Here is a 23,492-nt window from a genome sequence, read left to right on the forward strand (position 1 = left end):
CTCTAATATTCGTCAATAACTGAAGTGCCTTCTACGAAAATCGTTCCATCGGCCTTGGCCCCTTTTTGTCTTGTCTTGTGTAGTTAGCGTATAAAAATAATTGTTTTGTATTATATTCTATTTACAATAATCATGTGGAAAATTAAATAACATGAATCTAAAAAGTGAAAAAATATAACAATGTCAACGCAACCAATGCGTTGGGTTCTACTGATGATAAAAATACTTTGTCAATTAGGACTGTTTTCAGATGACGGAACTCTCGTGATGAAAGTTCACAATTTCAAAAGTTCAAAAGTTGATGAAAATCACGAGTTATTGTGATTTGCACGCGTCAGGTTTTTCCCCAGAGTTGTACAAGTTGTTTTCTTTATTTTTCCTAGAGAATGCCGCTGCGTTTCTAGTTTTGTCATTTGTCGCGGAATCTTTAGTAGTTCTTGGGACCATGTTACTTGGTTGCATAGCGCCCGCGCTTTGTCTACTCGCTATTTCGGAAGGGGGATTTCGGCCAGTCGGTTTTCGTTGTTCAACTCTGCGTGGCAGCCCAACACTCGCAAACTTGGTCGCTTGTTGACTTGGAATTGGCCCAACAGGTTTATCTGCCATATTTGATGCATTATCGGCTGAAACATTCGGCTTTCTGAATGCGGATTCGCTGCTCGGTTTGAAAGCGGAGTTGCTCGTGTTATGCCTGAATGTATGTTCACTACTGGTAGGAGGCTGGTTGATCGGCTCCTTGGTTTCATTCTTACGATCCTTAAATGCTGATTGCTTACCAAGTGTTGTTTCACTTCTAACATCATGTTGACTGATCGAAGAATCATCGTTCTGCCGACCAGCCTTGATCCCTGCTTGAGTTTGCTCTCCATTCTGCAGTTTAGCGTCGACATTGTCGTGTTCATCTTTCTGATCTCCCTCCATTTCTTGCTGTTTTTCGACAACATTTACAAATTTTCCCTTTAGCCTTTTATACTTCTCCAAAATTTGGCCATAATTTTGCCTATATAAATAAGAGAGGGTTGAGAAATCTTAGTTATTTCGCCATAAATTCCTAATGAAAAATGTTTTTGACTTACTTCAGATCTAAATTAATGATACCAAGTTTATCAACTTCTTTCTGCAACGTTTCCGACTTGACCTGCAGCTGTTTATTCTCTTCACTGAGTTTCTCAACCCTAGCGTTCAGTGAAAACAATGCTACGCTACCCACAACTCCAACATTCTCGCCGTTTGAGCTAAAAAATCATACAAACAATGTCAATACAAGAATCAGCTGGATTTATATAAACAGTTGATATGACCAAAAACATGCAGGTCTTTGTAAGCTGGTGGTCGAAATCGGAATAGCAAGAGTTTCCACATCTCGATTTTACAAAATGAAACAAATTTATTTCAGTTTTTCAACATATTAACGCTGTCTGCTTTTATTCTCGTCGGTGAAGTGTGTTTTTATCGTCGTTGTAAGATAAGGGTTGATTATTATCTTCGTTCAAAAGTTTTTAAATTAATGTTGTTAGCAGAAAATGCGTATGTTTCTTTCACCGACAAACAAGGAGTAATTTGCATGCAAATTTGTTTACAATTTCAGTAATTCAATCAGAATGCATAAAAATATTAACTACATCCAGTAAAAAGGTACATTATTTACCATTCAGTTCACATTCATTCGTTTGACCTGAAAAATGTGAACAAATGAATAGCAGTACTAACCTTTTAGGCTTACTCCTCATCACATCTATAGTCGGTTCTTCATCTCGGTTCCTTAAACCTCTTATCTCTGCCTTGAGCTCGTTGTTCTTTCGTGCGTAATCCGAGACATCTTTTTCCAATTCGCGTATCTTTCTTTTTGCGCTATCCATTTGTTTCGTATTCTCGAAATTAACGTGAAACAAGTCCATTTCCTTCGTCTTTAGTTCATTTTTCGCTTTCTGGAGTTCTTCTTCCATATTAAGATTACATAGTTTGCGAAGATGTTCTATTTCATCCTGGAGACAGGAAACTCGAGATCTTAATGTGTCGACTTCGAGGGTTTGTTCCTGTAGTTGCTGAACATTGATGCTTGCATTGTCCCTGCCTTGTAACTTATTTTTCAGGTCTTCATTCTCATCTTCGAGACGTTCAATTTGATTTTTGAAATCGGTTATTTCCTCTGCGGAAAAAGATGGTATGAAAAATTGTTAACCAACTTACTGGCGTTAAAAAATTAACGTTCTTAATTCCTGCTTCTGCAGATTAAAGAGAACGAAATAAGCAAGAATATACCTTCACATTCATTTAAAGCTTTGTTCAATTTGCTGCACTCTTTCTCTTTCTTCTTCACGATTCTAAAAGCCTTAAGCACCTGTTCATTCAGGTCAGCCACCTCTTTCACCTTTTCCTCCAACTCAATGCTACTTTTTTCATGGCAACTAGATGATGTATCCTTTTCTGCATTCTCCTTAGTCAACTCGGTGATATGATCTCTATACTGCTTTTCCAGCTGCATCATTTTAGATTTGTATTCTTCCAGTTCAGCTAAAAAGGTAAATAACATAAACTCGTGGCAACGTACAAAAAAGTAGGTTTGGTGTTGATTGGAAATATCACGTCTTCTTTTGACAAAACCATGTGTTATTTTTTTCTGGTAGCCGAAAATTTATCAATAAAAAGATTTTGGTTATTGAATGTTCCTATTTGTGTCTTTTCTTTCCTCAATATATTCTTGCAGTAATGTTCTGGCGGAAAACGGCAGGTTACTTACTAGATTTTTCCTTCTCTAATTCCTGAATTTGACCCTCCAGAAATAGGAGTTTTTCTTTCTGTTCTTCACAATCACCTACAACACGAACAATTCAAGGATAAATTTTAGAGTGTGAATATGAATCATTGGTCGGGAAATCCTAGACTAAGTAACCTATGACTGTCGAGTATAAAAATGAACTCACAGCATTCAATTATTATATCTATCGCTTATCATTATCTTTTTAATTATACCTTGTTTTTCTTTAAGAATTGCATCAACTTCAAATTTGTCACTCATCGCTTTCTTGAATGCTCCCTCGGCAACCAGCACGTCACTGTTTAATTTTTTAATCATATCCTCCGAATCGGTACGTTGATCATGCAGCTAAAATACAATGATGGAATACCTTGAGTAATATATCGTATCGAGTACAACAACTGATGTCTGCATGCTCAGCAGATTTTGGGCTATTCTATGTTTCTCAAATGTACCATATAGACGAGGACTACCGTTTCTCTGACTTGAAAGGAATACACTTGCAAAGTGAACTTTCTCATTTGTACATTAATTTATACCGACGATTACCCACCTCGGTCTTGACACGTTCCAACTCACACGAAATAGTTTCGAACAGGTTTTTCATTTCCTTGAGTTCAGCTTTGCTCTTGTCTAGGTCTTGTACGGTTTGTTTCTCTGCAACCTCCTTTTCGTTGACAACATTTGATGTTTTTTCAAGCTTCTCAGTCACCTCCCGTAATTCCTGTAAAACCATATAAAATGTATTAAAACAATTAGTTTCGTTTTGGAATTTTATCCCGCCCTTATTACTTCAATAGTTTGTTCGCAATCACGTCGGCAGTTGTGCTATATATAGGAGAGTTTTATTCGACAAAATATAACATTAAGTGCAGTAAAAAGGAAAAATATGTGCAGCTACATAATCCAAAAAGTGAGAAGCATGGCTGCATGGAAAATTTAAAGGGGCTTTAAGAAAGCTAGTCGTACCTCGTCCTTTTTCTGGATATTTTCCTCCATCACTTCAACATTCATTTTATATTCTGCCAACTGCTCGATTTTTTCCTGCAACACTTTCATTCCACGTTTTTTCTCCTCCTCGAACTCCACGAGACGTGATCTAGTACTCTCGAGTTCCACGCGTAGATCCCGCAATTCCCCCGCGATCGTCTCATCCCGCTCCAAGGTGAGACCGGCCTTGCACGCCTCCAACTCGACGATGCGTGTTTCTTGTTCGCGAATAACCTCTCGCAGTTCACGTATGCTTACCTGATCGCTGTCGCAACGACCGTTAAAAGATGCGATTTCACCTTTAATTATAAAAAGAGATATTGAGATATATACTTTCTTAAAAAACTATTTGAGGTAAAAATGATATGATGTGAAAAGGAGCGACACAGGAAGCAGTATATTCGCGAAACCTAGGAGGCTTCAAGGCAGAAAAAGTAGACGACCGCACAAGAAGGGTAACAAACTGCTCCCGTGTGTTCCTTCAAGGCTCCTTAAATTCCTTTGAGTGAACCATTCATGGAGCACAGACTGAAAGAAATACAATACCCATAAAGAGAGAAATATCTCACCTTGTAGTATATCAATTTCCATTTCAAGTTCACAGATCTTCGAATCTTTCTTGTGAACCTCACTCAGTTGCTGTTCCAGATTAGCTATTCTTTGTGATTTCTCTTCCATACTGTTGTACAACTCTCTCAATTGTTCTTCGCTAAACATGCTTTCATTATCATGCACTCTTTCCTGCAAAGCGTTTCTTTCATGAATCAGTTTTTCGATTGATTTTTCAGACTCCAGCTTAGCTTGAAGTAATTCCTCTTCTGTGAAACGACAAAGAATAAAAACTATAAAGAGGTTGAACTTTATATTTTTTTTCGATCTCTTGCAAGACCATGCAATTGGAATATTTTAGCGATCAGCATGTCAAATACCTAAACAGCAATCTAAAAACGACCAAGGCGATCGAAAAACCACCATCAAGTGGATAGTGCTATCCGGGGTGGTACTATCGGCCATTGTTGTTACCCAACTGGATATCACGGCGCCTGAATAGACTAAACTCTCACCCTTATACCAGTGACCTTACAGCCAACTTTATAAACATTCCTAACGAAATACCTGCACTTTCCAATTTTGCGCGACAAGTCTCCATTTCCGCAGTCTCTTGTTCCAGTTTTGTCAAAAGTTCAGTATTCGTATTCTCATGCAAGGCGGTGAGCTGTTCAGCAGCAACTAACTTCTCTTGAAGCTCCTTAACAATTTCATCCTTTTCCAAAATTTCGATTTCTTTTTCATCGAGAACGAATTCCTTTTGTTCAAGTCTTTCTTGCGTGGTGACCAGCGTGTGGTTCAGCTCGTCAATTAATTTATCCTAAAGTTAATGCATGCAATCAAGCAAATAGTATTTACTTTTTAAAAAACAGTGGTCAAAACGATAAATGTGCCATTTTGATAGAAGCATATACACAGTAAACTGCTTTTCAATTATATGCCATTGGTTGAACTTGAAAACATGGCTTCTTTTGTTACGGTGTTACTTTGAGTTACCAATCGGACAAGTTGAAAAATTAACATGTTTGTAACTAAGAGCAGTACCATCACAATATAAATCTGACCAAGTTTTGACTTGTTATACATATTTGCACTTGTTATGAAATTTCGAAATTTTTTATCAAAGGCGTAAGAACCTGTGATATACACCCGTTAACAAAGTTACGGCGACCTCTAAAACTCAGCCGTTCAATCCACAACATTTTAGCAACTAGTCGAACTAACGTTTAATTAAACACAGTGCGCACTCACCTGTTCGAGGTGCTCACTACCAACTTGTTCTTTAATGTCCATTAGCATCAACTTGAATACCTCGCTTTCCCGTCTACCCTGTCGTGTTCCACTACGTCTGCGACAGTTCTGACAAGAAGCCTAAAATATTAGATAAATTAATTGTAACTTTTTATTAGTATATTAGTTATGGACGTTTGTCAAGAATTGACAGTATATCTATTGACACATTACTCTTAATTTTGCACACCATATCGCACATGATTGGTTAGTTATGAAAGGATAGAATTACACTCGAACTAGGGGTAACGGGGACTTTTGGAATATAAAATTTATATTAGGCCCACCTTTTCTATACGAACTTTAATTAGTATAAGTGCTTGTTGATTAAGAACAATTATTATGTTATCATGCAACTACTTTTAGCAAAGTTACGCATGCACATTGTTTAAATCATTATTGTATGTGATCGCAAACAAAAAAGAGCTTGTCATGGCAGTCATGCCAAGGTATCTCCAAAGAGATACAGCTAATTTGAGGAAACGATAACAGACACATCATGCTGTATCAACTGTATTTGGTTATAAAATCGGTTTTACAATAAGGAGCCAAGATTCGATTTTACCCATGTCCTCTTTAACTAACACCCTTGCATGATTCCAAACTGAACAATTTAAAATGTGAAGGATTTTTATAAAAAAAAATATAAATTGCTAAGTTACCTCTGACAACTGTGTTTCTGTGCCAGACAGATTCATTTCCTTCTGAGTCTCAATTTGTTCTTCCATTTTTCGCAACTGCGCTTGATGCTTCTCGGAATCTGTTTTCAAATTCTGGTTTTCTGCGACGACTTTTTCTATGTCTGTTTTCAAGATTTTGTTCTGCTGTTGAAGATCTTCGATTTTAATCTCGTTCTCCTTTCTCAAACCCTCCATAGCTTGGTTGGTTTCATTGAGTTCCTTTTCTAAAACTAAGACTTTTTCATACTTTTCTTTAACATCGTCTCGGCTCTTTTTTAACTCTTCGGCAGTCGCATTCAAATTTTCCTGAAGGGAATCCCGTTGTTCGGTTACACTTATCAAGTTTTCACAGTTCTCGTTTGCTTCCAAAAATTCAGATTCGAGCTCGGTAACGCGATTCTTCTTATCTTCGAGGTCTTGGTTTATCAGCTTCGCTTCGGACACTAAACTCCCAACTTGTTCTTTCAGTTTCTCCTTCTCTACCAAGCTTTCTTCGTACTGTATTTCCTGATCAAGAAGCTTCCTCTCTAAGTCGCGCACCTGGGTAGTCCATTCGTCAACAACTGTTTTTAATCTTTCACGTTCGTGATCTAATTCTGCACGTAGCGTGTTCACGTTCTCGTCTTGCGCGCGCACTAACTCACGTTCCTTTTCCTCAACGGCTTGTCTAATGCTTTCAATTTGATCGTCAAAATCCTGCCTTAACATTTCTGTCGTGGCTTCATGTTCTTCAAGCATTTTTTCTTTGGCTTCAATCAATGCTTTTGTTTCTTCTTCAAGTTTAGCAACTAAGGCGGTCTTCGTTTCAATAATTTCATCTTTTTCATTCAAATGCAATAAAAGTTTTTCGCTGTCAGCCCTGGTGTTTTCTGTTTTTCTTAAAGTCTCTTTTAACTCTAATATCATTTTTGAACTTTCATCGGCATCGGAACGCATTTGCTCCAAGGTATTAGTGAATTCTGTATTCATTCGCATGACGGTAGCTTCATGCTCTACAACTAAAGCCTCTTTGCTTCTGATTACTTTGTCGGCATCCGAACGCATTTGCTCCAAGGTATTAGTGAATTCTGTATTCATTCGGGTGACGGTAGCTTCATGCTCTACAACTAAAGCCTCTTTGCTTCTCATTACTTCGTGTAATTCCGTTTCACGTTTCTCACTGGATGATAGATGATCAATAATTACCAATTCATTCTTTGCTACCTCGGCATCATACTTTCCTTGAAGGTCAATCAGTTCTTTTCTTATCTTCTCATTTTCTGAAGATATTTTCTCAAAATCTTCGCCCAACCGCGTTTGCACTTCAGAAATGCGAGATTCGTGCTCTTTAACCATATTTGCATTGTCCGAGACAGAATTTTCCAATTTTCTTTCCAACACACTTATTTCTTCGTGGTATTGGCTTTTTACTTGAACAAGACGAGCTTTATATTCTTTTAACAAACTTTCCTGCACACATCGAACATCTTCCAATTCCCTTTTCAGTGTAGCCATTTCCTCCAGGAATCGAGCTTCCACCTCAGGGAAACGAATTTCCATGTCTCTCTCCAAACTTTCTTTCTGTGAAACAACGGCTAGCATTTCTTCTTTTATTAAGCTTACCTCTTCAAGGGACCGTGCCTCTACTTCGGCAACGCAAGCTTCATGTTCCAATACTAACTTCTTAGCAGTTTCTAATTCATCTTTCAAGATGTTGATTTCCTCAAGAGCAGAATCGTAATCCATTCTGACAATACTGAGCTCTTCCTCCAGAGTTTCGAGATCAGTATTTTCAACCAACGTCGCCATCTCGAATTTTAGTTTTCTATTCAGACGGTCGACTTCTTTCTGCTTCTCTTGAAGTTCCCTACTCTTCTCGGTCAGTTCGATTTCGTACTTTTTCTTCAACTCAGCAATACTGATATCATTTTGTAATAGACGTCTTTCATACGACTCTCGAGCCTCTGCCAGCTTAGGTTCCAGTTCTGTCTCCTCCCCACTGCCGCACAAATTATCCGCATTCTCTTCAGTGACTTCATCTAAAAGCTCCTCCTGCAAATTTCCATCACCCAGCGGCAGCTCCTCTTTCAATTCATTCTCGGATTGATGGCCAATCAACAACTTCAAATGCTCGATTTCGCAGATCTTTTCTTGTACTTGTTCATTTCTTTGGTACAATTCCTCTTGCAAGTTTTCAATACGTTCTGCCATGTGGTTTGCAGGCTCAGTGATCGATTCCTCGATACCAACTATATCGTTTAATTTTTTATGGAGGTTTTCAATCTCTAAAGATCTTTGTTGTAGTTGTTTGTCTTTTTGCATAATTTCTGCCTCGAGTTCATTCTTAAATTCATTCGTCGACTCTTCGGCAAACGCCTGATCTTTTCTGCTAGTGTCTAATTGTTTTTGCAAGTTTTCGATTTGTAAAGATTTCTCTTGCAATTCTATGTCTTTTTGCAACATATCCGCTTCAAGCTTCTCGTTAAGTTCACTAATTGAAGCTTCAGTGACCGCCATATCGTTTAACCGTTTATGTAGGTTTTCAATTTTTAAATAATTACTCTGTAGTTCTATCTCTTTTTGTGATAATTCCTCTTCAAGGTCACTCCTACGTTCATTAATCGATCCTTCAGTGACAAGATCACTGCTAGCGTTTAATTGTTTAGGACTTTCTTCAATTTTTAACGACTTTTGTTGTAGTTCTATGCCTTTTTGACCCATTTCATCTTCATGCTTAATCCCATGTTCACTACTCGCTTCTTCAGTGATTGCTATACCTTTAAAAATGCTGTTAGTATCAAACTCCTCTAGTTTTTCGATTTTTAGAGATTCCCTCGGTAGTTCCATATCTTTTGGCAACATTTCTATCTTAGGCTTGTTCTCAACTCCATCCACCGACATCTCAGAGACCCTATAATCATCCTCCAAATTCTCTTTTACTGGTTCCACCTCGTGCATCAAGTCCTGTTGTTCCAAATTTTTCTCTTCCAATTCTTGCCGTGATTTCGCCACGCTTCTCTCGAGTATATCTTTGGTTTCTAACTGGTTCTCGAAATCAGAAATTTCGTCAGACTGATCATTTATCTGAGAAATTTTGGGATTTTTCCAACGCTTTTGCTCGGCAGTATCTGGAGTCAATTTTCGCTTTCGTTCCGGGGTTATTCTATTCTCGCATACACTTCCCGAAAATGCATTGGCACAAATTTCTTTGTGAGGCACAGAAATATCTTTCAAATCCGTGCAAATTGTCGAATCTTCTCTGACTTCGTCGAGTTTTGCCCTCAGCCGCTGTATTTCGCTGGACATCTCTTGCAATGCTGTTTCTTTTTGCATCAGTTCTTCCTCACGCTGCTTATCCGATGCTGAAAACATTTCTTCTCTCTTCGCTAGCTCCGCAAAGTAATCTTCTCGCAGATCATTAACGCTGGTTTGGTAGGACTGAAGAAGTTCCTCTTTCGTGGCCAAACTCAACGGTGAATTCTGTTCGGTTTGTGTTTCGAAATCTTTGCGTGCTGGGGAATCTTTATTTCGTGCTTCGAACATTACATTTGATGGTGATGACTCCACCAGTTGCACAGAATTATACCATTGTTTGGTATCATTCTCAATAGATTTCTGATCTTGTTTTGCCTCAAGTATTTTTGCCCTTTCTTCGAGTTCCGTATTTCTGGCTAACTCTTGAGCTAACCGTTCATGCAATTGCAACAGCTCCTCAGATTGCCTTTTCAGTTCAGACTCCTTTTCAGCTAACTCGTTTTTGGATTCGTTGGAAAACGCTTCGACAAAGCCGTCGTATTGTTGCGTCAAGGTTTCTTTACTAGACAAGACTTCGGCCAATTGGTTTTGTAGATCTTTGATAGTTTCAGATTCGTCATTGTCGTTTGTTTCCTTTTGTTCAAAAACTTGCATCGTAGACGAAGCCCGACGCAGTTGCTTAATCTCGACCAACTCACGACATATAGTCGATTCTAAAGCACCATCGTCTTCAGACTCGTTTGGAGAAGAAGAGCTCTCTCTATTCTCATTCTGACTTCCGGACGCATCACGTCCACTGAGATAGTTCTTCACGTACGTAATGACGTCATCAAGTTTCCCATTACCAGGACTTTCACCAGCGTCCACTTTTGACAATTCGTCAAGTAGTTTTAACAAAATTGTTTCGCTTTCTGTTTCGGGCGTAATAGAAGGGACATATATGTCAGAAGAATGATGACTGGCGCGTCTTCTTTTTCGCGACAACTTTTCTGTTAGCAGCTCGAGTTTTTCTTGCAGTTCAACAATCTCGAACTCCTTCGCCTTCAGTAACTCTTCTGACGAATCTTCGGTCGTTTTCTTAACAGTCAAGGATGATTTTTCGTCCAATTCAGAACGTACACGGTGATATTTCTCTTTGAAGTCATCGCAATTTCCACGTAAAACAGCGTTGTGTGCTTCAATCTCCCGTAGACGAGTTTTTAACACTTCAATTTCTTCATTTAATCCATCTGGACTATTTACGACATCAAGTTCATCAATTTTCTTACGAAGTTCGTTGTTTTCCTCGTTGACCTACACAAGGCGATTGAAAACCGTAAAGACAGACCTCAAAAAGATTAAGTGTGGTCGCTCTATTAAAATTTGAAAGGTAATTATAACCTGAAAGAACTTACCATTTTAATTCTCTGCTCTAACTCAACAGAGTTTTTCTGATGACCGGCAAAGTTGCCTAGATGTTCAAGTTCCTCACGCAGTTTTTCTTTATCGTCTTGACTTTGACGTATTTCTTCCAGCAAGGTTTTGTTTTTTTCTTGTTCTTGAACCAGTTCTTCTTGCAGAGCGTCGACAGTCGCGAGATCATCTTGAATCACATTCAGTAACTCGACCTTAAAAATTATTATTAACAATGAAATCAAATGGCAAACATTTCTTCTATTGTACAACATATTGCATGTTTACCAAATCTAGAATTTTGTTTTAGTTCTCGCTTGCTTTCAACCGGAGTAGCCCGGAATTAATAACCATGATTATTGCTTTTGCAAACAATAGGAGAGTGCGTTTAACTGGGAATATAAGCGGCTAATAAAGTGTTCTTGGTTTACGTAAAGAAAAAGTTCAATCAGCAATATAAAATTTGTATCAAGCATTGTAGACTAACCTTCTCTTCCAATTCTTTGCCTTGTTTTTGCGATTCCAGCAGTTCATTTGTCTTCGCTTCAAGTTCCTTTATCAGGGCCTCATTTTCAGTTTTGTACTTTGTTAGCTCTCGTTCAAATATCTTAAGAGAACAACATACTAAGTTTAGTATGCACTTTTCCCCAATTGATGGAATTTCCCTCCTATCACTATCAGGGACGTGGCCAGCCTGGGATGACTGCCAATACACACAAACGCCGGCTGGTTGCCACCCCCCCTCCCCCTCCCAAAACATCTCTTTTTCAGTTTTGAGCAAGTACAAAATTGGTCTGTGTGAGCAGTGGAGGGGTCCGACGACCCAAACCAATAAATACCCTTCGCTCTTGACCATACACACAACTTACATGATTTTTCTCGCTAGCAGCAACATTACTTTCGTTTGCATGCAAAGCCTCGAATTGATGTAATCGTTCTTCCAACACGTGGTTTTCTTTTTTCTTTTCCTTCAATTTGTCTTTCGTCCTCAGTAAATCTTCCTGCATCTCGCACGACTAAAAAACATTCAATTGTCACGAACACGTCACATTTTTCGACAAAATTAACCGGGAAATTTAAATAGGAATCAACGTGAAAAAAAAGGGAAACTCTTCGGACAAAATAACACTTAGTGAAGCATTTAACGATGTTTTGGCGGGCAGTACATAAGGTCGGAAATTATCGAGGATATTTTTATCTTGTTTGGCTTAGGAACATTATGTGTTATAATTCTACCCTAACAAAGGTGCCGAAAATACTGCCAACAATTACGCTTTTAAATTAGCCCGTCTTGACCTCATTTTATAATCATTAATTTCATCAGCAAACTACTTACAGATGTGATGTTTTCCGACAAGTCGTTTTGTATTGTATCCCGTTCTTTGCTCAAGGCATCCCTTTCATCAATCAACCTAAACAAACCAAAATATCATCTATCTATTAATCAAATCAAAACTGCAATAGCATCATAGCAGCAGATAAAACTTGATATTTCTGACCTATAAAAATGAAAATAGAAAGGCAATATTTGGTAGACAGAAATTAGATTTTGATATACATGACATATGGCCGTTCTTAAAGATATAGCGACTTGACATATTGTTGGATTATCCATCACGTCCGCTCTGCCCGCGCAGGTAAATCGCGCTTTGGATGTAATGGAAAATCTCCTTAAAAACTCAGATTATCGTTTATGTACACTTACACAGACAATATATAGCCCTGAGACGGAAGCAGAAACAACAGGGGGGGGGGTACATTTTAATTCACTTCAGATCATCCTCCTACCTTTTCACTTCGGACTCTAGTTCTGCAATTCTGGTCTCTTGATTATTCTATAAAAAATATTACACTATAAGTGCATGTGTCTGCATGTAGACAGATAAAACTTAAGTTGCTGCGATATTTTTGGATGAACAAGTTCTTTATATATAGTGTCAAAAACACAACTTACTGCGGAACTGAGGGAACTCCTGTACTCATCTACAGAACTCAGTACACTGAAAAAACAAAAAATGTTAGTCACCTAGTTTATATAACTCCCATGCAGGGCCTACCAGCTTTTGATATTGAAAAAAAAAAAAGCCAATAGATATGAATATTAAGTGTTGCGTTACTTTTTTTTTGACACCCTGTATATATGATAATATACGGTTGCTGTTTTCATACCAAATTGGGCATAAATAATAAGTAAACCTATATATGAAGGTAACATCAACATTTCGCCGGATAACTATCGTGCTTAATTCGATTTAAATTTTGCATGTCGAACGATGAAATAGAAATGGATTGCTCACCCATGCAGATTAGTGGAAAATTTTTGAGGATAAAAAAATGACGAACATGCAGCTGAGAACTTAGCCATAGAGAGGGCGTACAAGACAGAGTCACGCAACTCTTTAGTCAACCAACAAATCCACTTCTATTCTTAGTATTCATCTTTCAAAGCGGCAATTAAATTCATTATTTATAGAGCAACTTATTTGCAAGCCTTTCAAAAAGAATGGAGTTGGAAAGGTGCAATTGTATACACAGGTGTTGAAAATTCTATTCTGATATTGAAGAAATAATGGAAACCTGAAAAAATATAAACCTTGCCTGCATCGGCTGTACAATATGAACCTCGGAACTTCCTTTAACGTGATATTTCTCTGTCTTCTCAACGTTTTATTCATGATTGCAGGAATATTTTTAAATTCTGTGGTTATAATCAGTTTTTGGAGATCGTCACAACTACGAAAGAAACTATGCTATTTTATGATTCTTGTTTTATCATGTTTTGATCTGGCTGTGGTTATCATCACTCATCCTCTTCTCATTGGTTCAACAATTTACTTCTTTCTGCTCCGAGTTAATCAAACGCTACGACTAAGTTTCTACGTCTCAAGTATGCTACAAAACTCGTCAATGTTGGCTCTCCTCGTTTTGAATATCGAACGATTTTTTGCTTTAAAATATCCTTTCTTTCATCAGGTATCAATAACAAAAAAGAGAATGATCCTTCTTCAGGGGATTTTATTGATATTTTACGTAATTTTATCAACATTACCGCGCATTATCGGGAGAAGAAATTTGATCTATCCATTTGCAACAGCATTTTTTTCTATTACATTATTATTGTTTACGTACTTGAACTATGAAATGTTTAAAATCGCCAAGTCAAAACGCAGAAACGAAATAGTTGCAATACAGTTGAATGATCAGGAAAGAAGAAAACCGGAATCCTTTTTTAAAAGGGATTTCTCTACGTGTTCCTTGGCGGTTGTTTCACTTTTCGTTTGTTCCTGTCCAATAACTGTACTTTCTGTGTTTTTTCAAACGCTAGGGAGTGAGTCCGATTACGACAGACCATATAAAGGGATCGTGTTGTATTTATGGGCAAGCACGTTTGTCTCGATAAATTCGACACTTAATTGTCTGATATTCTTCTGGAATAACTCTATTCTACGACGTGAAGGCATGAAGATAATACAGTATTGAAATTGTTTCGCCATACAGTGAATGCATGTAGCTCACTTTTACAAGTATAAATAACGAGAGTTATACACCGAGCTAAAGTTATAGCAAGAACGGTTTAACGAACTAAATGCATGCTCCACGCCCCACTAGCCAAAACACTGGTAAATCGTTTTCATGCAAATTTGCATGCGCTCGGCTGCAGTTGAAGAATCATCGTCGTAAGATGATCACGATGCGTTGACGTGTAGCCTAGAGAATTTGTGATGAGATATAGAAACAGCATGGATTGTCTCCGTACAAAGGGTGACGTACTTCGTTACTTCGAAATAGTATAGAATCATACCCTCTGGCTCTGGCCTTTCTTTCAGATATAAATTATCTGCATTCATCTACACGTATATATAAATTAAAACAGCTGGAACGAGTCTTAGACAATAGCTATGATGTTCATGGCTGATGTCTGGCGCTCTCTTATCAGAATATAGCTGTTAGCGACACGCAAATATTAATTGTAATCATAATTTCTAATTGTAAAAAAATAATAATTTTTGCACAGAATTTCACGACTGTTAGTTTTTAATGAAGTTTTGTTTCATCATATATATTTGCTTGTCATGCATGCTATTTAAAACTAGTTTCTAAAAAATTTAACAATGTTATTGTATTAATTATAAAAATCATTAACAGCCATTTACCAATTTAGGGCAAAAAACAAATTACTATTATAGTCGTGTAACAACGCCTAGTGATATTTTTATCCGTGTTTAGCAGAAATATTCGGCCTAAATTGAACACTAGCTGGTGAAAGACTTGAATGAACACGTCAGGTGGAGGACTAAGCCGAAAAAAAGAGTTAATTCAAAAGCTTTGCGAGATCAATTACCAAATGGATAATCATGCAAATTACTTATACGTAACTTAAGAAAATGTGGCATTTTGTACAACGGACAATTACACTCCGATTATTGTGAAAAGCCAACCGGAAACAAAGGTATAGAACACGCTCTTGTAAGAACTATGCAAATTTCGTCCCAATGCATACGATAGCACTAATTTCACTTCAAATGAACAAATGCATGTCATGTCAAATAATACAAAAAGAACGACAATTAATAATAAACAATGTTATGTATACGCATGTTTTTTAATACATCACACGCACTATACAACAATACTCGATATATTTCACCCTAAAATAAATTCCCAAAGCTAGGAGGAACAATTAGTGTAAAGATAATTATTGCACAGTAGATATATAGGTGCAAGTATCTATATTGAGAGGCAAGTTTCTCACGTGTGCGGATAGTTTTCGGCGCCTCGCGAGGTCGTTAGCTCAGCTGATAGCTCTCGTATGCGGCGGGCTTAAGATCGAGGAGTCATTGTATATAGAAAACCCGAATTAATTTAAAACAAAACTATAAATGTTCTAGTATAGCCTATAGGCTTATTAAACGAAGACTTTAGCTCAATAACACTAGGTTCGGCACATAAAAAGTTTGACGTCTGAAACAGGCCTAACCTCACTAAAATGCATGTCACTAAAAGACTATCTTCATCGCGCGGTCAATATCTACTACTGATCGGAAGGTCAGTGATATCTACCAATCCTGCATGGCGTATATAGGTTTGAATCAAAACATCTAATTCTAAAAATCCTTCTTTGATAACCACATATAGAAATACAAGTGCATGACTACACCAGTGCTTATCAGATTATGCAGTTCGGGAGTACTTTACCAAGTGCTTTCAATCCTTGGCGTTGAAGAATGGAATTTTTCCAGAAAAATATCAGGCAGTTGAGTGTCGAGTTCATGGACACTAATGTACTGCACCACAAATAATACTGCAAGACTTGTCTATCATGAAACGATGTTTTCGTTATCAAACGCCAAACGGAATACACAAGGTGAGGACAAATACAGACAAAAATGCAGGTAACTGCCAAAAAACATGTCGAAATAGTTTTTAGACTCAACTTCACTCTTTTCACTTTATGAATCCTTTCACTGTCGTTCAGCGTTGCTGTAGTTGATGCTACTTCGTCGTCGTCACTGCGTACAGATCTCACGACAACAAACATTTTATAGTTTAGGTAGACAAACAGCAGCAACAAAATGAAGATATTGGTCGCAGCTGCCAAGTTGACAAGTGTTGTAGGGTTGAGGAAAGCCAATGCAAATTCAACTACCCAGAAAGTCATCAAAGATACCAGAAAATACAACAGCCTTTTCTTGGTAACTGATACTCGATGGAATATGGCGTGAGTAAAGCTCAGGAATCGTTCTATATTAAGTGTCAAGAGGGCAAGAGCTGAAAATCCTTGAAGCATAGAACAAGAAAAGCCTCCAATCTTAACATGTAGTTCACTACAATCTTCAAACAACCAACAAATTGTTGATGATATAAGAAGAGGATGAGTGATAAAGACAACGGCTAGATCAAAACAAGACAAAAATCATAAAGTAGCATAGTTTCTTTAGCAGCTGTGACGACGTCCATAAACTGGTTATAGCGACAGAATTCAGGAATATTCCAGCAATCATGAAGAAAACATTCAGAAGACACAAAAATACAGCGTTAACAAGGGAGTCTGGTTGCATCGTGGAAAAAAAATTCCTCCTTGGTCAAATATATATAGTCCGTTGTAAGGAACTCTGTACTGCTTGTTCCATATATATACTGATAAACATCTGTGCACATTGCACAGGAAGTCGGATGGACTACCTCAAGTATAACGCGACGTAGCAACACCAAAAACAAAAGAACTTTGACGCTTTTAAGCGCAGTTTGTTTTTTTTTGTCAAGTAGTTTACCTGCTATGCACAAGATGAAATTTACTCTTCGTAAATTCATTTGGATGATCATGTATAAAAAGGCATCAGGCAAACTGATAATTAATTAAGATGATGACGATAGTAGGACAGAGGTTAGGACGGTTGATACAATTCAACCGACAGTCACAACCAGGGTTGGTAGATTTTATGAATAAATAAGCCAAATATATTAACATAACATTTGTTTTCTTTGTTTGAAACAAAGGAATCAAAGGGCCGCCAATAACAATGTTTGGCTTATTTATTCAGTAACTTACCAATCCTGGTCACAACGCCAGTAAAATCAATGAGTAAAATATATAACGTTGCATTGATGTATTACATAGAGGTCAGCTGAAAAAAGCTAGCGCGCAAGGGTGCTTGGGGTGGTTTTGTTTACACGCACCCTCGCCAAAGTTCTCAAATTGCATATAAAAGCCCCTCCCCCATGCCCACCTTGTCTTAATTTTATATTAATTAAAATCCTTAATTTTATATAAATTAACATATGTCTTGTTTTTGTTCCCTTTGCGAGTTCCATTTTTTGCAGCATATCAGAGGCCCAGCATATTGGCCGAGTACTCAGATCCTATATAGATAAGTCATTCTGCCTTATTACATTCCCGCAGTATCATGCAGTCATAATTGCAAAGGAGCTGAAAGCAGATAACCAGCTCATAGTTTTAATGTTTTTGGTCACAACTCAGTTCATTTTTACAGTACTTTCTGGCACCCATGTTCACCAAAAGTGAACTCTATATATAAACTGTATATAGAGTTCACTGGTTAACAGCGCAAAAGTAGAGACTGCAAGCCGCGCTTATAATTATCGCGTTTTAGCCGACCATGCACTTTGTGACGTGGACACAAAATTTACCTTCTCGAACTCCATCACTCTGACTTACCTTTGATCGGCGATATTTGCTTCCTCTTCTTTTTCCTGGAGTTGCTCGAGAAATCGTTGATGATGATCCACACTAAACTCGGCGCGGCTGATATCAACGTCCAGATCTCGGCTTGGGCTACCAGCGTACGTTAGGTCCAGTCTCCTGGAAGGTCTGTTGAACTCGCTGTCGATTGATGAGGTCAGCAGAGGTTTACGGCGGGCACCCATTGGACAGACCGTCCATCGACGTTGTTTTCGCTGTGAAAAATAACAATTAATTATCATATAATTGGAGATTTGCTTGGGTTTATCATATATATGTCTTGAAGTATTAATATTCAGAAGGTATATATATCCTAAATTTCACATATCATAAATGTTGCGTTAGTACGCCTAGTGTCCGACAAATCGCAATGTTTTAGACAGTTTTCTTGATATACGTCAAGATAGCTCGCACTTACTTGCTTAGATTCGATCTCTTTTGGCTTTGATGTACAAAATACATTCGCCAGTTCTCGTAACTTTGCCTTAGTTTCGTCCTAAAACGGAAGTGTTTAATTAACACGTTGGTCCCGTATTGAAATTTCATATCTCAAATTAATCTATATATGAAATAAAAGTATAAAACGTACAGCCACTTTTCTTTGGTTTTCAAGTTCCTTCTGAATCTAAAAAAAGACCAATAAAAAAACGTGAAAGCTAGGAGGCAATACAATATTGTAACGCAATCAGTACAGACTATAGGTCAACACTAATGAAACTTATTTTCAAAAGAATATTAAGATTGGCTTATAAGCCAGGATGCATATATATTCAAGATAATATATAGTCAAATTTATACCCACCATATCCTTTTCCATTTGAAGTTCCATCTCACGTTTCAGGACTTCCTCTCTTGTATGTGACTATATAAAAAAATATATTCGAGTTTACCTTTCGTCAACAATTGCGGAGTCTGTGCTGACGTATCGTGTTGACTGATACATTAATAAAGCCGTGTAACGTCTAGCTGATTTGAAAACCTGCAGGATCATACTACCTGAAAATTTCTATGATTCAGGCGTTGAAGTTCCCGACGAAATGCAAGACTAATAATACGAGATTTCTTGTGATGTATATATACGCATGCAAGGTTTACCTTGTCAAGTTGTCGTTTGAGCTCACTTATCTCTCTTCTACATCGTTTCAACATTGTTCCATCATCAAGCACCTGTGAAACAAAATCGATACGTGTAGCCATGTCATGGAACAAAATATTACATGATAAAAACATTTTCTGAAACTATCATTATATACGACGTATAAACGTATATTTGCATCATTGAATAACGGTTGATCAAAAAAGGCCCTTTTAAAAACCCTTCTACTCAATTTTCCCAATTAATCCAAGACGGCCGATAGACAATGTAAAGTAGTCATATGTTGTTCTCCCTGTTTCGCGTGTTATCATATGCAGATGTTCTCCCCTAAGCCATATGCACCCTTTATGTACGTGGTATAGTGGTATACTGTGGTACTCACAAGCGCTTGCGCGGGCAGCAATCGCCCATTATTGGTAGAAAACGCGCGGTTGCAAAGAAACCGGACACAAACCTCGTTTACTTCAGGTCTGTTTTTTATCCTTTTGGCTCGACTTGCAAACTGAAGATTAAAGAAAAGATACGACATCATATATATTAGTATACGTCTAAAACCAGAGAACTAGCTGAGCTAGTATACGAGTCAATTTTAAAATAAAGTTGACTGAATCTAATCTCCCGCACCTGTAGAGTACTGAGTGTTTCGTCCGTCGATGCTGGAGTCACGGCACAAATGATAGAGGTTTTCGCATTTCCACCCAGAGAGTTTTGCAAGATACGGGTTAGCTTTGAGTCGCGAAATGGAACGAAAGTACTAAACAAATATAAAATGTCGAGAATTGGAATAATAACAACTCTTGTAGCTAATTAGTTCCTCAATTATTAAGGGATGTAGAAGATTAATTCATATTGCATGCTTGCAAATCGAAATTAATCTTCATGTCTATGATATTGCTATAAAGACTGGATGTGGAAAATCTACATCCCAAAAAATTATAAAGATAATATGCACCAAAAATCGCTTAATACCTCTCTCCTTCGCTCAGTTTATTTATGACATTGCCCAGGGCAAATAAACTCTTGTTAATAAAGCCACCTTCTCTCAGCCGGATACCTTCCGCACCTGTTACGGAAGCTCGTTCAGAACCAGCCAAATCGACCAAGTTCTAAAATTGCACAAATTTTGTATGTGTAACGAGATCGTTGCAAGTGCATACCGATGGAAACAGAGAATATCATACCAGATGAGACACTTTCACAGCTCCGTCAAACTCGCCGCTTTCAATACTGTTACGAGAATGTGTTTCCCTGCTTTCTGCAACCTGGAAATCATAGTGGAATCTCAGTAATAAACCTTTCTCATAACGACGTAAGTCAAACGCGGAAAGCCTGAAGTTACACGAATTTTGATTGGCTCGTTAGTTTTGCAGAGCCAATCAAACCTTGTGTAACAACAGGCGACTTATGGGAAAGGTCTATATATATAGGGGTCAAATTTTCATCCGTTCTGCCATTACATAGAGTCGTAGACGCAACTCTTGGCACTCACCATTCTAAATATGGTATGAGATCTGCTACTTCTTTCGTTCATATTCGTCCCGCCAATATGACGGTTTTTCTCGCCAATTTTCATCACATCAATAATTTCATCCACGCTTGTCACGACCCTTTCCGTCAATTTTTCAACGGAAATTTCTCTGTCGACATTTTCGCGAATTCTTAAATTGGTCGACTTCGGATTCAGAAGATCCGTAATGATTTCGTTGTATATTTCCATGTAGGAGACACGCAAAAGAAATTCCCGATTCTGACTTTTTGAGATGCAGTTGAAGACTTCGTCAAGAGCAAAGGGAATAATGCCAGGGGAATCAACGGTACCACTCATGGTGTATGTTTTGCCTGACGAGGTTTGACCGTAGGCAAACAAAGTGCCTGTAATAAAATCAAACGACCAAATTAAGCTAGCCGATCGTTCAATTAAACTAGCAACCGTTTATGATATATTGGGGCCGGTCGGATAGGGACAGTGGGACACACTCTCCCAGCTGGGTGCGGTTGACCAATACTGGAATATATAATTTATAGCACTGACCCTGTTGTGACGTCACGTTATGAGATTTATTTTTTGTTCACAAATGGATTATGATCGTATCTCAGAAGTTATTCAAAGTGTAAAAAATCATGCATTTTGTTGAAATTGAATTGAATATAAACATGACAACATGAGTAAGTTAATTTTTCTGCAAATTTCTGCAGCTGCATGGCTTCAAAATATGTCCGTGACAATGTTGTCAAACAGAATTTTGGTTGCTATCGTGATTCGTTGTACGATAATTATACACTTACGATCGCAAACAAATAACAATTTCCAACTTGGAAAGAGCTACATATTTGAGGTTTTTGACCATTTAGGTCACTAATTTTTCAGCGGGAGAATTATTTAGCCCTATATATATAGCAAGCGTTTGGCTCACTGACACTGTCACAGGTTTCATGTTATTTGCATTAATTTAATAAAAAGCTCCTATACAGTCCATTAATTGGCATATGAGTCAATATGACCCAATATTGTGTGGTCTGTCAGATTTTGAAAATATTTTAATTTTGTCATTAAGTAAGTGATTATAAATATTATATTCCCTGTGTATTATTTATCTATTAAAACCCAGAATGGATAATTAGTTAATATGCTACTCTTAGATTTACCATTAATTCCTTCCATAACAGAAAGTACAATTGGTTTTGCAAAATCCATATAGAGGTCAATTGTAGACTTGTCTTTGCTGAAAATACGATCTAAATGAATTAAAGTAAGATATATATGGAATATTGTGTAAAATGTAAAATTACTCATCAATTGGGCAGGCACTGTAAATTATAAATGATTATAATAAATATAAATATATAAATTATTATAAATAAATTAGTCATTCCTAAGGTCGATAAATATGTGTCGATCAATCATGACGTATATATATATATATATATATATATATATATATATATATATATATATATATATATATATATATATATATATATAACCTATAAATAACATCATTTAATTCATATCGATCTTTAGATATATGCAATTGTATACATAAGTCTTAACATTTAGTTACTCCCATTGGGTGCATGCAGAAATAAAAGAATGTGGTCTTGTTAGTGAATCAATGCAAGTTTGATGAACCTATTGACTACCTTGTTTGTTTATAAATGCTTGTATTACAAAAAAACCAATGCAAATGCAGTGCATGTATTAGTCGCATTGCAGGCTAGCTATGACAAGCTTGATTACAATTCCATGCCTTTCATGCCATGAGAGTAGCAACTCTGGCAGTTGTGATTAAAGTTATGTTACTAGGGTGCATTTGTGTTAAGATTGCCAACCCTGAAGCTAAATGATGATCATCTTACCAAATGTAAATGTGGTATTGGGTAGTTTCTTTCCATCGTGAATTTGACAGATAGTGTTTTCATCCACTAACCAATTATCTTTACAATCATTTTCCCTAACGACAGAATATTTCGAATTGAATCCTGTCAGTATATACTAAACTTCAGAGCAAATGGCATTGTTAGGTCCACTCAAGATCAAATCAAATCAAATGCCTTCATTAGTATGGGAAATACATAATTTAATAAAACTCGATCGTCATATATATGACATACCGTTTTATCAGAGGTCGAACCCGAATGGCAACTCGAATGCTTGTGTCTTGTGTATTCGTACTGTTCAACATATTCCTTACAGGTCGATCGACTGCTTTTATGAATCTTTAGGGAAGCAGCTCTACATGACAAAAATTGAAGGAAACAGTAATGAGAAGAAAACATTTAAAAAATATGTTAAATACAGAGAAACGAAAGGTTGTTGTATAATGTATATACAAAATGTACATACAATAGAACATTGAAATCGCTCAGTATTCTTCTATTTCTTCAATTGACTATTATATATGCTAGTTTTCCTTCTAACTTTGCTTTAAAGATATAAAAGAATTTCTAGGCGTACGTTTACTAATGTATAAGTCCTCTTACCCGTAGAATCACCGTATCTCGATTAAAAATTACTCCAATGCGAAATTTCTCTTTGTCGAAACGACTGCGTGTGTACAAAATTTTTTGAATTTTTGAGAACGAATTTGTTAAGTACCTGATTGGTCGAAAATGTAACGTCACATTCGTCACCAGTCTCCTTAAATATCGCGACGACCAACTTGAGGAAATATTTTGGCGGGAAAAATATAAATAAAATTTTAAAAAATCAAATAAAAAATCTCGTTTATAAACAAACATAAAATAAAGGTGTTTGGGCAAAAAATATGGTACGGGAAACATAATATCACGTGCAGTAAATCT

General features: G+C 37.1%; 1 protein-coding gene across 1 annotated transcript; it reads right to left on the bottom strand.

The window, feature by feature from the left end:
* Positions 1-117: 117 nt before the first annotated feature.
* On the bottom strand, positions 118-23,252 carry LOC114533531 (centromere-associated protein E-like). The gene is made up of 32 exons (XM_028555062.1): positions 23,172-23,252; positions 22,803-22,923; positions 22,548-22,642; positions 21,837-21,926; positions 20,680-21,062; positions 20,372-20,452; positions 20,160-20,296; positions 19,815-19,944; positions 19,645-19,692; positions 19,190-19,261; positions 18,897-18,956; positions 18,684-18,719; positions 18,513-18,590; positions 18,071-18,309; positions 12,848-12,893; positions 12,682-12,728; positions 12,230-12,305; positions 11,763-11,909; positions 11,381-11,500; positions 10,896-11,108; positions 6,250-10,794; positions 5,549-5,668; positions 4,865-5,117; positions 4,318-4,566; positions 3,728-4,047; positions 3,312-3,482; positions 2,974-3,106; positions 2,741-2,815; positions 2,263-2,514; positions 1,711-2,149; positions 1,077-1,235; positions 118-1,000 (listed from the first exon to the last, which is right to left on the bottom strand). Exons 2-32 carry the CDS (start codon positions 22,871-22,873, stop codon positions 316-318), a joined length of 9,570 nt encoding a protein of 3,189 aa, XP_028410863.1. The 5' UTR covers positions 22,874-22,923; positions 23,172-23,252; the 3' UTR covers positions 118-315.
* Between the last annotated feature and the right edge of the window lie 240 nt (positions 23,253-23,492).

The sequence above is a fragment of the Dendronephthya gigantea genome, unplaced genomic scaffold (assembly GCF_004324835.1).
Source record: "Dendronephthya gigantea isolate DGI-Jeju-01 unplaced genomic scaffold, DenGig_1.0 000092F, whole genome shotgun sequence".
Classification (NCBI taxonomy): domain Eukaryota; kingdom Metazoa; phylum Cnidaria; class Anthozoa; order Malacalcyonacea; family Nephtheidae; genus Dendronephthya; species Dendronephthya gigantea.

Excerpts from the sequence above, each read along its gene's own strand:
- LOC114533531 (XM_028555062.1), bottom strand. The coding sequence starts at position 22,873 with ATGTTGAACAGTACGAATACACAAGACACAAGCATTCGAGTTGCCATT. Across the intron at positions 20,297-20,371 it reads CTGTGAAAGTGTCTCATCTG|AACTTGGTCGATTTGGCTGG; the intron begins GTATGATATTCT and ends GTGCAATTTTAG. Across the intron at positions 3,483-3,727 it reads ATATCCAGAAAAAGGACGAG|GAATTACGGGAGGTGACTGA; the intron begins GTACGACTAGCT and ends ATGGTTTTACAG.